The 14,349-nt window shown below is 39.5% G+C and overlaps 1 protein-coding gene across 1 annotated transcript in view; it reads right to left on the bottom strand.

Annotated features, from left to right (window-relative positions):
- The window catches only part of LOC108543476 (ankyrin repeat and sterile alpha motif domain-containing protein 1B-like), a 520,103-nt gene that overhangs the window by 76,321 nt on the left and 429,433 nt on the right, over positions 1-14,349 (bottom strand). The window contains 2 exon segments of the mRNA XM_017893958.1: positions 13,890-13,912; positions 13,915-13,996. Coding sequence (XP_017749447.1) covers positions 13,890-13,912; positions 13,915-13,996 — 105 coding nt within the window.

Below are 14,349 nucleotides of genomic sequence, written 5' to 3'. Positions count from 1 at the left end.
GAGATAATATATAACCTGTATTCCCTAATATGACAGTTGTAGCCCTAAATGGCATTATACAACTGTTTATGAAATCTCCTTAGAAGAAAAAAATAGAGCAGGGAAAAAAAATGAGCACTGCCTGTACAATCCAGCTCTCATTGTGCAGCTCCCCAGGTTCTAGGGATGTTGCAAGGAATTTAAGTCAATTGGGATCATGCTGTTTATTGCAATATGGGCTGTTTTACTTGTTATCCCTCAAAGTCTAGATGCTATCAAATATTTTTCAGGACCACTAAAAAGTGGAATATTAATAACTAATTCAGAAAAGCAGTGATCAACTTTTTATCATAACATGAATGGCTGAAAAAAAACTAGATTTTGCAAAGTATGTTGTTCTTTGTAACATCTCTTTATAATATACATTATATCCCTTTCTTGCAAACTGAGGTTGTCATTTCCTTTACTTAAATTCATTTATTAACTGGAGGCCAAATGTTTGTTTCCTGCTTCTGATAGAAAAGATGTATTGGGCAGAGTCATTTATTCAATGACGTTTATTGAGAACCCAGCATTTCTTCATTTTATCCTTGTGAAAAATATGAAAAAACAAGGTGCAGTTGAACAATCCTCTTGAACGATGCCAAGCTAAGAGGTCTCTAGTAGAAAGCGACACAGTTTTTTTTTTTTTTTCCAGTTCTACTTTATTCAACACTTCACTCAATACATTGATGGATGACTTCAAAGGTTTGTTGTTTTGAGGTAAGCTTCTCAAAATGAGCACATTACATAGTTGAAAAGGATCACTGATATACTGAGTAGCAACTAAGTCTTAGAAAGGTCTTGATAGACTGGGATTATTGAATGAGTAACTTGATAAAACTGCTTTATCTGGAAAAGGATAATGTAAATCCAGCGCTGCTGAGAAAGGAGGTGTAGTTCATGGCTATTGATAAAGGCTGGGAAATTTTCATGAAGAAAAGTTCAGTAAGAATGAATGATATGTCAATGTTGATCTGCCCAGAGCTGGGGAACCAGGATGCTATACGGCCCACATCCCCCTTATCACATGGGATTGGCAAAGAGCTGGAGACATTTAACATAGTGAGGGGAAGATATCAAATTGTCTTCAGTCTTAAAAAACTCTTCCCAGCAAAAGGGAGCAGATGTATTCTTAGTTGTTTCAGAAGATATCATGAACTATGTAGGAGTTATAGGGAGGCTTATTTCAATTCAATTCAATATAAGGCAAAAGTTATATCAACCAGAGCTTTTCCAATCATGGGGCTGCCTCACAAAGAGCAGGCCAGCTTTTCAGTGACAAGTTTAGGCAAAAACTTGTGGCTGTCTGTAAGGATGTATTAGAACGGGTGCCTGCATCAATTAAGAGACTACATATATTTTCTGGCCCCTTCTCATCCTAAAAGTCTCTGCTTTTCTTTAACAGTACAGTTGGTTATCCGTATTCACAGTTCTGCATTCTTCTGACTGCACAGAAGAATCTTCTAGCTATTAATGCATATAGAGAAAAGCAAGTTACCACAAATTTTGTGATTCTGCATTCAAACCTCATTAAAATAGAGGCTCATACAGCAAGGAGGTCACATCATTTCACAATGGTTTACATGAAGCAATTGTTTACTATCTCTGCTTTGTAAAGAACAAAATATTGGATGTCAGGAGCAAAGGATTTTCTTCAAATACAATGTTTATCCATGCTACTTTAGAGGTTCAATTCTCTACTGAAGTTGCATTTACATAAGGTATTAGATATTCTTAATAGGATTTTTCAAGGAACTCAAAACATTGCATTGGAGCCTTTGGGGCTTTGGAATTTCTAGAATGTGTCATGTCTGCTACTTCCCAGTTTGCAGAGACAATATGCGGTGTTCATCAACACTGTGGTTCACGTGATGGCTGTGAAGCTAGGCTGCTTGCATTGGAATCCTGGTTCTATACCTTGCAATTTTTGTGGCTGTGGGCAAGCCACATAAATGCTCCATGCCTCAATTTCCTCCTTATAAAGTTGTACTAATCAGTGCTGGCTCTGACAATGATGACAATGAACCACCAGGTCTAAGCTAGACAGATGATCATCTATTGTTCCAGGCAGTATATTTCTCTAAAAACTGGAGACCATCCCAATTTGTGTCCAATCTGATATGTTGTAGAGCCCTGTGGTTTTATGATGCCTATAGCCTTATGTAAAGTAATTTGGTCAACAGAATTTACAGAGTGTTTATTTTAGAGGAATTAAAAAATGACTGCGGAAGAGTCAGGCATTGCCCCCACATAGCCAACATACACTTTACCAAAAAAGCAGCAAACATTTAAAAATGAAATATAATGAAATATTTTGAAATACACTAACTGACAAACATCCTTTAATTTTTAAAAGTATTTAAGTATGGATATCATTCATAATTCCTTTTCCAAAGAGCACCAGTGTTAACTAGGTTATAACATGAGTAGGAGCTTCTTGGACACTGTTTGCATTCATAAAAACCATGATTTCCAAGTCAGTGAAGAGGTATTAGTTTGGGCTTACAAGCTGGAAAACAGAAACAGTTTTGTAAGATGTAGCTAAATATGAGATTTACTTTAAAATGCATTTACTCCCAGATGCAGTTGAGAAAGCATAATGTAGAAGAAAAAGAAGTTATCTCAAAATAACAACAATAATTTCTAAAACAACCCAAACGTATAGTTTCAGAGTTTGTAAAATACTTCGAAAAAATACCATTTTATTTGTGCCTCACAACAGTGATGTGAGGTGGGCATTAACCTCACTCTAGGAAGAGAAAACTAAGGCTCTGTGTAGCTAAGAAGCTTGTCCAAGGTTACAGAGGTAATAGATATCAGAAATGGGATTTTTCACTCTGGTCTCAGTTCTTCAAATCTGGCATTCTAACAAAGCTCATCAAATTAAGTATGAACAAATGAAATCAATACTCATCTGATATAGCAATTTTCCATCAGACAGTCTCAGAATTCCAAAGTCAGAGTGGATTTATTCAGCTGCCCATTATTGCTATTTCTGCCGGCTTAGAAACCAGCCCCTCTTCTAGTAGCAGCGGCCTGGCTGTTCATGGGAGGAGGTGCCTCCTTACTCCTCAGTCCACATGGTTCAGATGGAGCTAAAACCATCCCTAGTGTGGGACCTCTGTCTTGCTAATCAATCTCTCTCTCTCTCTCTCTCTCTCTCTCTCTCTCTCTCTCTCACACACACACACACACACACACACACACACACACCCCTTTGTAATTAGCTCAGGGAAGGACACTTGATCCAAATGAGGCTCACTTGAAGTGATGGAATGCAATACTGAGACTTTTTCTTTTTTGAGACAGTCTCGCTCTGTTTCTCAGGCTGGAGTGCAGTGGTGTGATCTTGCTCACCGTGAAGTCTGCCTCCTGGGTTCAAGCAGTTCTCATGCCTCAGCCTCCCGAGTAGCTGGGATTACAGACACCCGTCACCATAGCCAGCTAATCTTTGTAGTTTTAGTAGATATGGGGTTTTGCCATGTTGCCCAGCCTGGTCTTGAACTCCTGGCCTCAAGTGATCCACCGGCCTCAGCCTCCCAAATTGCTAAGATTATAGGCATGAGCCACCATGCCTGGCCTGGGACTCTTTTTTTTTTTTTCTTTTTGACACTGTTGGAAAGATAGGTTCTCTTTCTTGTAACTTCAAGTTAAAGAGCAATTTGGCTTGAAACTCTCCACATGTAGAGGAAGGCTGTTTGGGAAAAGAGCCAACACAGAGAACAGCGGAGCCAAGAGATGGAGAGCCAGAGAGCAATGCAGCAAAACAGCACCTGGATCCAGGACACTGGCCCTTTTCTGCTTAAGCCATCTTGAGTTGCATTTTTTGTTACTTACATGCATCTGGAGAAGTCCTTGCTGATAAATTACTTTAGGCCTATAGATACAGAATTAACTGAGACGCGGCCGCACAAACAGACCTATTTCCACTAGATGTTAAAAAACCTTCTTTTACTTTTTTTTACCACTGGAAAAAGAAAGGGAAGAAGGAGAAGGAGAATAAGAATCAGAGAATTCTCCTACCCTTGAAAATTTAGCAAGGGCAGATTATAGCAGCAAAAACTGACGTGTGGACCCAAGAACTGCACTGCATGTAATAAGAAACATTCTGAAAATTTAACAAGTGGAAAAATAACCTGCTGGGCCTCTTTGTGAACAAGCTGCTCAATGTCGACAAGCCTAAGGCACTACTAAGTATCACAAGGTCAATCCCAGTGAAATAGGGATTTTATATACTGTCAGACTTTTGTTTAGTGTTTTGAAAATAGAATATTTTCTATTGGTATCTTCTTTTCTTTTTTTAAAATCCATGGTCTGGTTTTAATTGGAAACAGTACCCTTGGTTAAGCACCAGCACATGGAGACAAGGTGGAGACATTGGAGCTTCTCTAGCAAAATGACTGGAGGTGTTTAGGGCTGACAGGGGTCTATGAGAATCAATTCTGGCTAATTTGCCTTCTTGATGAACTTGACAGGGAAGAAAATAATCTAGACCTGTAAGATGAGTATCAAAGCCAGAAAAAGAATCCATCTGAGTGATTCTCCCACTGCTTCCAATTATTTTTTTTAACACTGAAGTACAGTATACACAAGACACCAATCATACTGACATTAGTGTGGCCTAAAAGACACTAATCATACTGGAATTTCTAATCCCAAAGTTGTCTCAGATAGAGCAGGGTGTATTTGCTAAAAGAAAATTAACTGACCATATTAAAAAAAAAAGGTGTACAATACATCAGGTTTAAATTCCAAGTATGGAAGCACTGTTTTCCACTTTTGTGTTGGTCATAGCTGGCTAGTGGTCTAGAGTTCTTGACTTGAAACAGGGCACAGATATCATCAACATTCCAGACGATTTGAAGCTGGGGTGTCAGCTTGTCAACTTGACGAGCTTCCAAGTTGGAAGCTCCTGATGGAAGAGCTTACTGAGTGCATTCTTGACCTTCTTTTTTGGTTATGTATGATCTGTCTGTGCTTAAGTATTAAGAGTTGCTCTTTAGACCTTCATGGAAGGAATGTTGAAATCACGGACAAGCTGAGCCTTTCTGAGTAGTGGCTATGTGATGAAAATCTAAATTAAATACTAGGCATTAACTTATGGACATTAAACACAAAATCTGATGTGACGCAGTAATAACTTGTTTAGTTTGGGGAAAAAAAAACACTTTCTTTTCTTTTCTTTGAGACAGAGTCTCCCTCTGTCGCCCAGGCTGGAGTGCAGTAGCACTATCTCAGCTCACTGCAACCTCTGCCTCCAGGGTTCAAGTGATTCTCCTGTCTCAGCTCTCCTGTCTCAGCTGGGACTACAGGCATCCACTATCATGCCTGGCTAACTTTTTTTTTTCTTTAATTGCTTTTTGAGTTTGTGGCACTGTGACTAGCCCAAGAATAATGTCTACAGTCTGTCTGTCTTCTCTATACCGTGACTGAAAGTGAACATCATTTCAAAAGTACTCTTAGGAGTACAGCTGTATTAATGACTTAACCATGCAGAGCTTCCAGCTAACTTTTGAATTTTTAGTAGAGATGGGGTTTTGCCATGTTGACCAGGCTGGTTTCAAACTCCTGGCCTCAAATGATCCGCCCGCCTTGGCCTCCCAAAGTGCTGGGATTACAGGCGTGAGCCACCGTACCCAGCCAAAAAAGCCACTTTCTAAAATGCTGTTCCTTTCAATATAGTTGTGCTATTTTCTGAAAACCGATTCCATAAATTCCAATAAAGCCAGAGCAGTCGGTAGAATTTCTAGGAACAATATGCCTATTCTCTCAGGAAAAGTATATAAAGGAGAAGTTACTGTCTACTTCTTTCCCAGACATGGCAAAGTGTTTGCCTCATGGCTTTCTGGGATATCCATGCTTTTAAAGCTAACAGTGCTGTGCACAATATATTTCAATAAAGTTCCAAATTTCATTTAAAGAAAAAAAAGCCCTCTGACTTGATACTTTATCTAACAGTGTTACAATAACAACATGTTATTACCATATGATATTTTTTTGTTACAATTTTGTAACCTGAATTGGTAGAGAAAGATGGCATCCATCCTCTGCTTTCCTGGCTTTGAGATCATTCTACCCGGATCCCTCTGCATCGTGATATACGCTCCTAGGCAGATGATGTGTTTACACAATTAAAATAATAAAAGAAAAATGCAAATTCCATTCTCAATCTACATGCTAAATATGGGTAACACTGGAACAAAAGATGGTCTTTATAGAATGCTACAACCACCGGAGCACTTGCCCTTCAACTCTTTGTCATCAATTGGCCTACAATGAGTACAGACCTTTGAATTAGGGACTGACAGGTGATGTGTCTGAACCGATAGTCATATCTGTCTATATAGTGCTTTACAGTTTAGTATATGCTTTCATATAAATTATCTGATACATACAGCCTGAGAAGCAGACATCATCCACATTTTAAAGACAAAAAAATTGAAATTTAGAGTCACCACACAACTTGGTCCAGGTCACACAGCCAGAAAGAAACCAAATCAGAATTCCAACTGAAGAAGCCACGAAGGAAACAGCATCGACTATTTGAAGAAACACCACAAGCAAGAACTTGTTTGTAGACAGAGTTAACCCCACACCTACCTACAAAGCTTTTCACAAACATGGGAGACAGGCAGCGTTCTGACACACTGTGCAGGGTCTCTGCTGAAGGATCAACAAATAACCAGTGTAGTTTTGCATTTAAAGATTTCATGGTGTTAACCATGAGCTGATTCAATCAGTTTCCATTAAACTACTGTGATTTTATCTTCTGCTTGCTGTGCCTACACAAATGGAATCTATTATAGCACATGGGAAATAAGAATTTGCTGAACTGTTTTAAAAATATTTTATATCATTTTAATACAGAGGAAGGCAAAGGGCATTAGGGACTACAGAGGAACAAGGATAGGGTTAGGCAGGCCAGGGCTTGAGTCCCAGCTCTGCCATTTACCAGCTGTGAGGCCAAGCACTCACCCTGCTTGGCACATGTACACATAGGCTCTTGTGAGGATTAAATAAGATACTGCATGTGCAATCCCAGGCATGAACCTGGTCACAGCAGTGCTTCTGTATGGCTCAGCTTCTACTTCCTTCCTTTAATAATATCAAAACAACAAACATTGGAAGAACGAAAATGTAATATACAAAATGCTTTCAAATAGAGAAGTAATTGATCTAGTTGTACTTATTAATACTATTTAGATTGAGAAATATTAAGCTTGCAACTGAATTAATTTTCTAATAATTTAGACAAAGTTTTAGTGCCCCAGGTAATACTGTTTTTTTGTAATCTTAGACAAGAGCATTCAGAACATAAAGACTTTAAGTTATACACTATTCTCACTAATATTTAAGCTAAAGTTTATGCAAATATATGCATTTCTTTTACTGTTGAGAAGCCTTTGTTTTGTGAAAATACAAGTACTATTTCATTTTCTCATATGTATTTCTGTAAATGGAAGCCTTCTATAAATGGCTTAACTTGCAGCATTTGGAAACTTTTTTTTTTTTTTTTTGCCTGAGTTTGGAGAATGTGGACTTAACCTTATTCATTCCATCACTCTCTTATTGTTCATTTTAAGCGTACTTAGACTTCTAAATATCATTCAAGAAAACTTCTGAAGATTGCTATTAGGTCTTAAATACTGAAAATATTTTCCTCCTTTGGATATATTTTCCATTTACTATCTCATTTCCATATAACTCAGAATTAAAAGCTGATCTGTCATGTGCTGTATGCAAATTAATAGTGTGTTGGACACCTTGTTTGTGCTAAAATGAGATAACAGATGTCAAAGTACTCTGAGAATTTAAAATTACTATGCACATTAAGGTACAATTATACAAATGTGAATGCAACATTCATTTATTAGGGGTATGGAAATGGAGGAGTGTTTCAGAACTTTTGGGCTAATGAGTCCAGTTTAGAATTACAGACTGGAGAAGCTATGTCTTCAACATGATAGGAAACCCATCATTCAGATGTATTTCTATCATTACATTCAGTTCATGCTGAACTCAATTTTGTTTCTTGCATATTCATTTAAAATAATTTGATGCCAGAGTATTGCTTATATAAGAATAATAGCAAACCATACTCACAATATTTGCAAAACCTCTGTATTCCAAGACAGGTATTTTAAATATTGTTTCAAGTTGAAAACAATCAATTAAACACCATTCTAGTGTTTTATTTTAAATATCTGCCAACAAATTTGACAGGTAAAATGGACATTAAATTTATCTCAATTTAACTTTAAGCATTGGTTTTCCAAGTTAAGCAAAGTACTTCCAAACATGTGGTAAGCAGATCTCAAGAAGGTAAAACTCCTGTGAATTATTGCAGCCACCAAGAACTTAAGGTTTCTGGCCTAGGGCTAGAATTCCAAATCACTCAAGTGGTAGCTCAGTTAAACTTGAAGTAGAGGGGTTTCTAAGAACATAAATCTGTCCTGGTGATTTTCTCTCAACTGCATTCTTCTTTCTTTTAGTAGGTAAAAAAGAAAGCCTGAAGGTGGACTTTTCCATTTTAGTGGGAAACGGACGGGTTAGGCAAGCATTAACCAAGCTACAGTAAGCTTCTTGGGAGAAACCCCTTGGGAAAGAATTGTAGGAATGGAGCTCCAGGTTGGAAGGAGGTATAACTGGCTGCTTGCTTGCAAGAATTTTAATTGCTAATTCAAGTCTTTAGGAAGACCCAACTTGATTGCCTAAACACAAAACTTTAGGGGAAAAAGTATGGTCTAGAGAGATATGACAGGTTTTTAAAAAAGTAAATAAATTTCAAAAGTATTACAGCAAATGACCAAAAATAAGATAGAATAATATTAAAAAAAAAAACATCAGATGAGTGGTTGACTGGTAGAAAAGTCACATAAATTGAATTGGTCAACAACAAAATGACAGAGTATTTCATATTTCGACAGGTTAAAGCACTATTTTTTAAGAGGTATGCATTCATTACTCCATGGGTTTTGGCCTTGCCAGACTAGTGATCATGCTCAAAACTGCAATTAACATCACTCAAAGAGTTGCAGTTCCAGAATCCCTTTTTCTTATTGATCAGATTCATGTGGTGTCATCTCCTATTTTCTCTGCAGCAGAAGTGCTGTATTGAACAGCAGGCTTTTAGAAAGCTTCTAATAAGCTCCCGGTTGCTGATGGAGCCTGTGTCTCTAGCAGTCACTCGATTATCATTAGTACTCCACGTGAGGGGAATGCATGCGTGCACAGGTGCTCTCGTTCACCACGTCCCATCAGCCTGCTTATCTCACTCTGCTTTCTGCTTTTGGGCTTTTCTCACCTGGCCAGATAAAAGCCCATTCCATTTTCCCAAGGCTAAGACAATTCTCGTAACGGATGCATTTCTGATTGGAGTGACTCGTTAAAAGATTTGTGCTATTTGATACTACTGCCCCTGCTTGCGAACCTCAGGCAGCATGTAAGGGTGCAGTCTTGCTAGGTCACCTCTGAGTGTTTATACATAGGTGGAAGGGTAAGTCCTCTTAAAAAAAACTCCTGCAGTATATGGAGAAATTTCATAAATTATGCGAGCAGCTGAGAGAGTTATACTGAGGTTGACACAGTCAATAATAGCTAATGCTCATTAAAGAACTATCCTCCCTTACCCAGGGAAGAAATGGGTTCAGAAAAGACCTAGTTCATATTAACACATAAAGACCACATGGCTCAAAGTTAAAACAAACCACATCTCTGAAATGTTGTCATTAAGGAAATTTAACCACATATGTGATTCGAAAATATAATAAGTAACAGGAAATAAATGAAAAGTTTGGGGGGGGGGGAAGCTTTCAGAGGCCCTATTTAAAAGAGCATCAGTGAAAACAGTAATAAAAATTAAAAGACAATACCTAGCAACAGAGAAAGAGAAAATTATTCTTTTCTTGTTTCTCCTGTATTTTCCATCCCCTTTCAATAAAAGATTCTCCATAATCCCAGCATTGCCATTTTCTGCACAACTAACCCAGAGGACATTTCAAAATTAAAGGAGCTGAAAGAAGACACAGTATCCCAGGCCTTCTCTCCCTAAGGCAACTGCAGGCAGAATAGCCATGGTTTCCAGAACATTCTCTTCACATTTGTCTCTCGTGAGCTGCAGCATACAATGTTTACCAGTGGCTTTAAAAATAAAATCTCACTAAACAGTTGAGAAAAATATTTAACAACCAAGGCAAAGCAATCACAGTCAAATTTTCACCTCAAGATTCCCATCTTAGATGTGGGAGGCAGAGAGAAGACTCCTGCACATCAGTCTGAACCTAGAATGAGGATGAAAAGAGTTGATTCTGCCGATAGTTGACAACAAATCCATATTTTTGCATCTCAGGGCAAAATGCGGAGCTACCCGCCCATCTGAATGTGCATTAAGAACAGCGCCACTGTTCGGTTAAGGATGACTCAAGTTTCTAAGCAGCAATCCGAGGACAGGCTAGACATGAACATCCATACCAAAAATGTGGAAAGGTCCGAATATGACAGATCTCCCTTTTCAATTATTTGTGCCAGAAAGCATCACCATTTTCAACTATTCAAGGTGACAATATGAGACAAAGCAACTAGTCCCAGTAGAGCATTTCTGTATGAATGTATAGCTTTGGGAGGAAATTAACCATATCACACAGGGTTAATCCTTCCCCCCAAACTTCTGCCCCGTTATCCAACCAATTTACATTTTGTATTCTAAACTTTTATTACTCATTTTCATTATGATTTCACTTTGACACAATATTATTCCCTGGGCAAGACTTTCTGGGTGCAATGAGATCAGACATAATTTCTTCAGCAGGAATGCCTAACAAGGACATGTGTACACGTTCCATTCCCAGACATTTCTGTCTCAGTCTAGTTCAGATGAGCAAGGAATGAAAGGCGGGGCATAAAATGGTATAAATTCTACTTAGGCACGGGCAATAAGCATCCATAGGAAGCTACTGTTCCATATTAAAAGGCATTACCTGATATGGTTGAAAAAGACATCACAAAGGCTTATAATACCTTACCTGAGCCATCTGCCTCTCCAGTTTTGATCGGGGAATATCATCAAAGTAGTTTTCATTTCTTCTCCTCCTTGCATCGCCCTGCATGATAATGTGAGGAACGTCTAGGGAGCCACCAGTGGTGTAAGTGCTTTGGCTAAGTGATGGAGACAACTGAGGAGGAGTGTGATTACCACTGGGTTCCTGAATGGAAATACATCATGAAATAAATACCATGTTCCGTGGCTAACCTTTGGTTTCAAAATTGTGAAATACTGACAAGACAAACTGTGGGGGTGGGGAGTCGCTTTTGAAGCAACAGCCAAGGAATGAATGACATTCCACCATTTTATTAATGTCACAATCTAGTCAATACGTTTTTCCCCTAAGTATTTCAGGTCAAAGGTCTGAAATATCAAGAGTCAGGTTCTGTTTTCCTAAAGCAGCACCATGGATGCTCTCAGGAGGGAGGCACACCTATGTTGGGCACCTCTGACACTACTGCTTGTGTTTACAGGAAAGGAACTGGGCCCTCGCGTGGGCAGAGCGTCCTCACCATGGGTAGATGCCATGATGAGAAAGCTAAAATGGGACCCAATGGGTCTTGATCCTTCATCAAAGAATGGTCTGACAACAGGGTTGGGAAGAGGACACAGTATGGCAACACAGCATGTCACACGCACAGACTGCAGAGCAGTGCATGCTACGACAGAGGATGCTTTTCCAAGGCAAAGACAACTCCATCCGAGGGAAACAGGTCAGGAGGAAGATAGGGGGCATAGACAGCTCAGCTCTACTGTTTGCAAGTAAAATAGGATTGGGATCATGGTGTTTCTTCAGATCCCTTCTCCTCCAGATATTCTGGACCTTCTGTGATAGATTTAGGTCCTACACTTTTTCTCAGAAATCTCTGTCTTTGATCTTTTTTTGTTCCCCTAAATCTCTTCCAGAGAGCCAGAATGAGAGGTTCAGAAGGGGAAGGAAAAAGAGCAGGGTAAGTAGCAGGAAATTACTTCTCTAAAGAGTTATTTTAGGATGACTACACTGACGGTGCTTATATCTTTCTCTCCTTCCATGTAGCAAAATGAAGGCAAAACAAAAATCACTTTTTTTTTTTCTAATTTATTTGACGCTCCTCTTTCTAATGGGTGAAATTTCTATTTGTACTTTTATGACTCCCAAAACTCTCAAGTAGCCTCCAAATATCCCAGTGTACCCTAATGCCCCCAGTAATTAATTCAACCAGTATTCATGTAGTCCCTACCCATCCCATTCCAGTCTCTCTCAGGAGGCTAAGCTTGTCCTCCTGGAGCCAATTCTCTTGCATCCCCTGAAATCCTTGCGCATTTTCTTCTCCTCCAAAGCTGAATCAGACTCCAAATCCTAACAGCTCCTCTCCTGCCCCACCCTCTGTTATCCTGACAGTGGCTCTGTTGTTTGCTGAAGTGCATTGATAAGAGGCAGGCCACTGCATTTCATCACAACGGTTACGTCTGGGTGCCACACTTGTATTCATCCCTTCAGAAAGGAAATCAGAAACAAGCAAGTGCAGGACAAAATAAAGAGAGCAGAGCGGGCACCCCACAGCTTTCAGGAAGATCTCAGCTTTTTGACGAATTTTAGAAAAGTTCTTATAGGACGCATGAACACCAGTGACTGCCAGCCACTTCTTGCCACTGCCAGTTTGCCTGGAAATCATCTCTCTCACTTTCTCTCTGCCCTTTCCTTCCTCCCTTCCTTCACTTGCCCTTTATTTCTCTCTCTTCTACAGGTTCTCTCTAGTTTCCTACCTCATAATTCTTTTTTTTTTTTTTTGAGATGGGAGTTTCGCTCTGTCGCCCAGGCTGGAGTGCAGTGGCATGATCTTGGCTCACTGCAACCTCTGCCTTCTGGGTTCAAGCGATTCTCCTGCCTCAGCCTCCCGAGTAGCTGGGATTACAGGTGCGTGCCACCATGCCCGGTTAATTTTTTGTATTTTTAGTAGAGTCAGGTTTCACTGTGTTAGCTAGGATGGTCTCGATCTCCTGACCTCGTGATCTGCCTGCTTTGGCCTCCCAAAGTGCTGGGATTACAGGCATGAGCCACTACGCTGGGCTTCTACCTCATGATTCTAAAGTGTAGTTGAAGAAAAGAAATAGCATTTATTAAGTAAGGTTTTAGATTCTCTATTCTGAATTTTTGAAGTGGGTAAAGTTGGACAAATTTTACTTCTTGAAAAACAGAAGACCCTAAGGTTAATTTTAAATTGCTCTTTACTTAACTGTGGTCCTTGATCGATTTTCTTTCTGTGGGTTTGAGGAGTCTGACAGAAAACTCATTTCCGCTCTCCTGGTGTAATGGGGTGTGGGATGGGAGGTGAGGGAGTGGTTCTTTAAAGGTGGTGATTTGTCAGGCTGAATTCCATTATAGATGGATATCTAAATCTCAAAAATATATATTTAACTAATCTAGAAAAACAAATCTTGTTGTTTTGATTGTGTCAAACACAATCAAAAGGGAGATTGATTTTACACAGATACGGTAAGCTACAAAGAAAAGAGCCTGCACTTGCTGATCTATTGCTTCAGTTGTATAAAGTACATGTTTATAAAACCTATAAAACTGCACAAAATAATTCTTTTATTTCCTTACTCTGTTGCCCAGGCGGAGTGCAGTGATGCAATCTCTGCTCACTGCAATACTCCGCCTTCCGGGTTCAAGCGATTTTCATGCCTCAGCCTCCGGAGTAGCTGGGAGTACAGACGGGCACAACCACACCTGGCTAATTTTTTCTATTTTTAGTAGAGGCAGGGTCTCACCATGTTGGCCAGGCTGGTCTCAAACAAGTAATTCTTAAGGGTAGAGAACCAAATGAATGTGCTTGGCACTTACCCTGAGGGTGATGGACCGAGGGGCTTCTGTGGGGGATCGTCGTGCAGCCTGTCTCCCAGAGATGCCAAAATACGTTTCCTGTGGCCAATCAAATTGATTTTTAAAACCTGAAACAACATATATTTAGGTTAAATATTTCATTGGAGAACAAATAATTTTTCTATGTCCTAAAACATGTGGGGTGAAAAGAGATTTGTGCAGTTACCCCTGCACCATGAGATGTGGTGTGACATCAGTGTGACTGTTGAAGTCAAGAAAGATTGCAGTAGCATCTGGGAAGCCTGGAGTGGCGAAGTAGTAGGGGCAGAAAGAGAAGGGAGGATGGTTCTCCTTCTACTCATGCTGCCTGAGTGTCTCATTCCCAATGCAGCAGCCTCAAGACCTTGCCAGAATAGAAGCCAGCTCTTCTCATAAGCAGCTGAAAACTCACAGGATAAAATCTGAGTCCGGACTTGGCTTC

The sequence above is a fragment of the Rhinopithecus bieti genome, unplaced genomic scaffold (assembly GCF_001698545.2).
Source record: "Rhinopithecus bieti isolate Rb0 unplaced genomic scaffold, ASM169854v2 scaffold_23405, whole genome shotgun sequence".
In the NCBI taxonomy this organism is placed as follows: domain Eukaryota; kingdom Metazoa; phylum Chordata; class Mammalia; order Primates; family Cercopithecidae; genus Rhinopithecus; species Rhinopithecus bieti.
The sequence above is the reverse complement of the archived record's forward strand: the minus strand, read 5'-3'. Positions and strand labels throughout refer to the sequence as shown.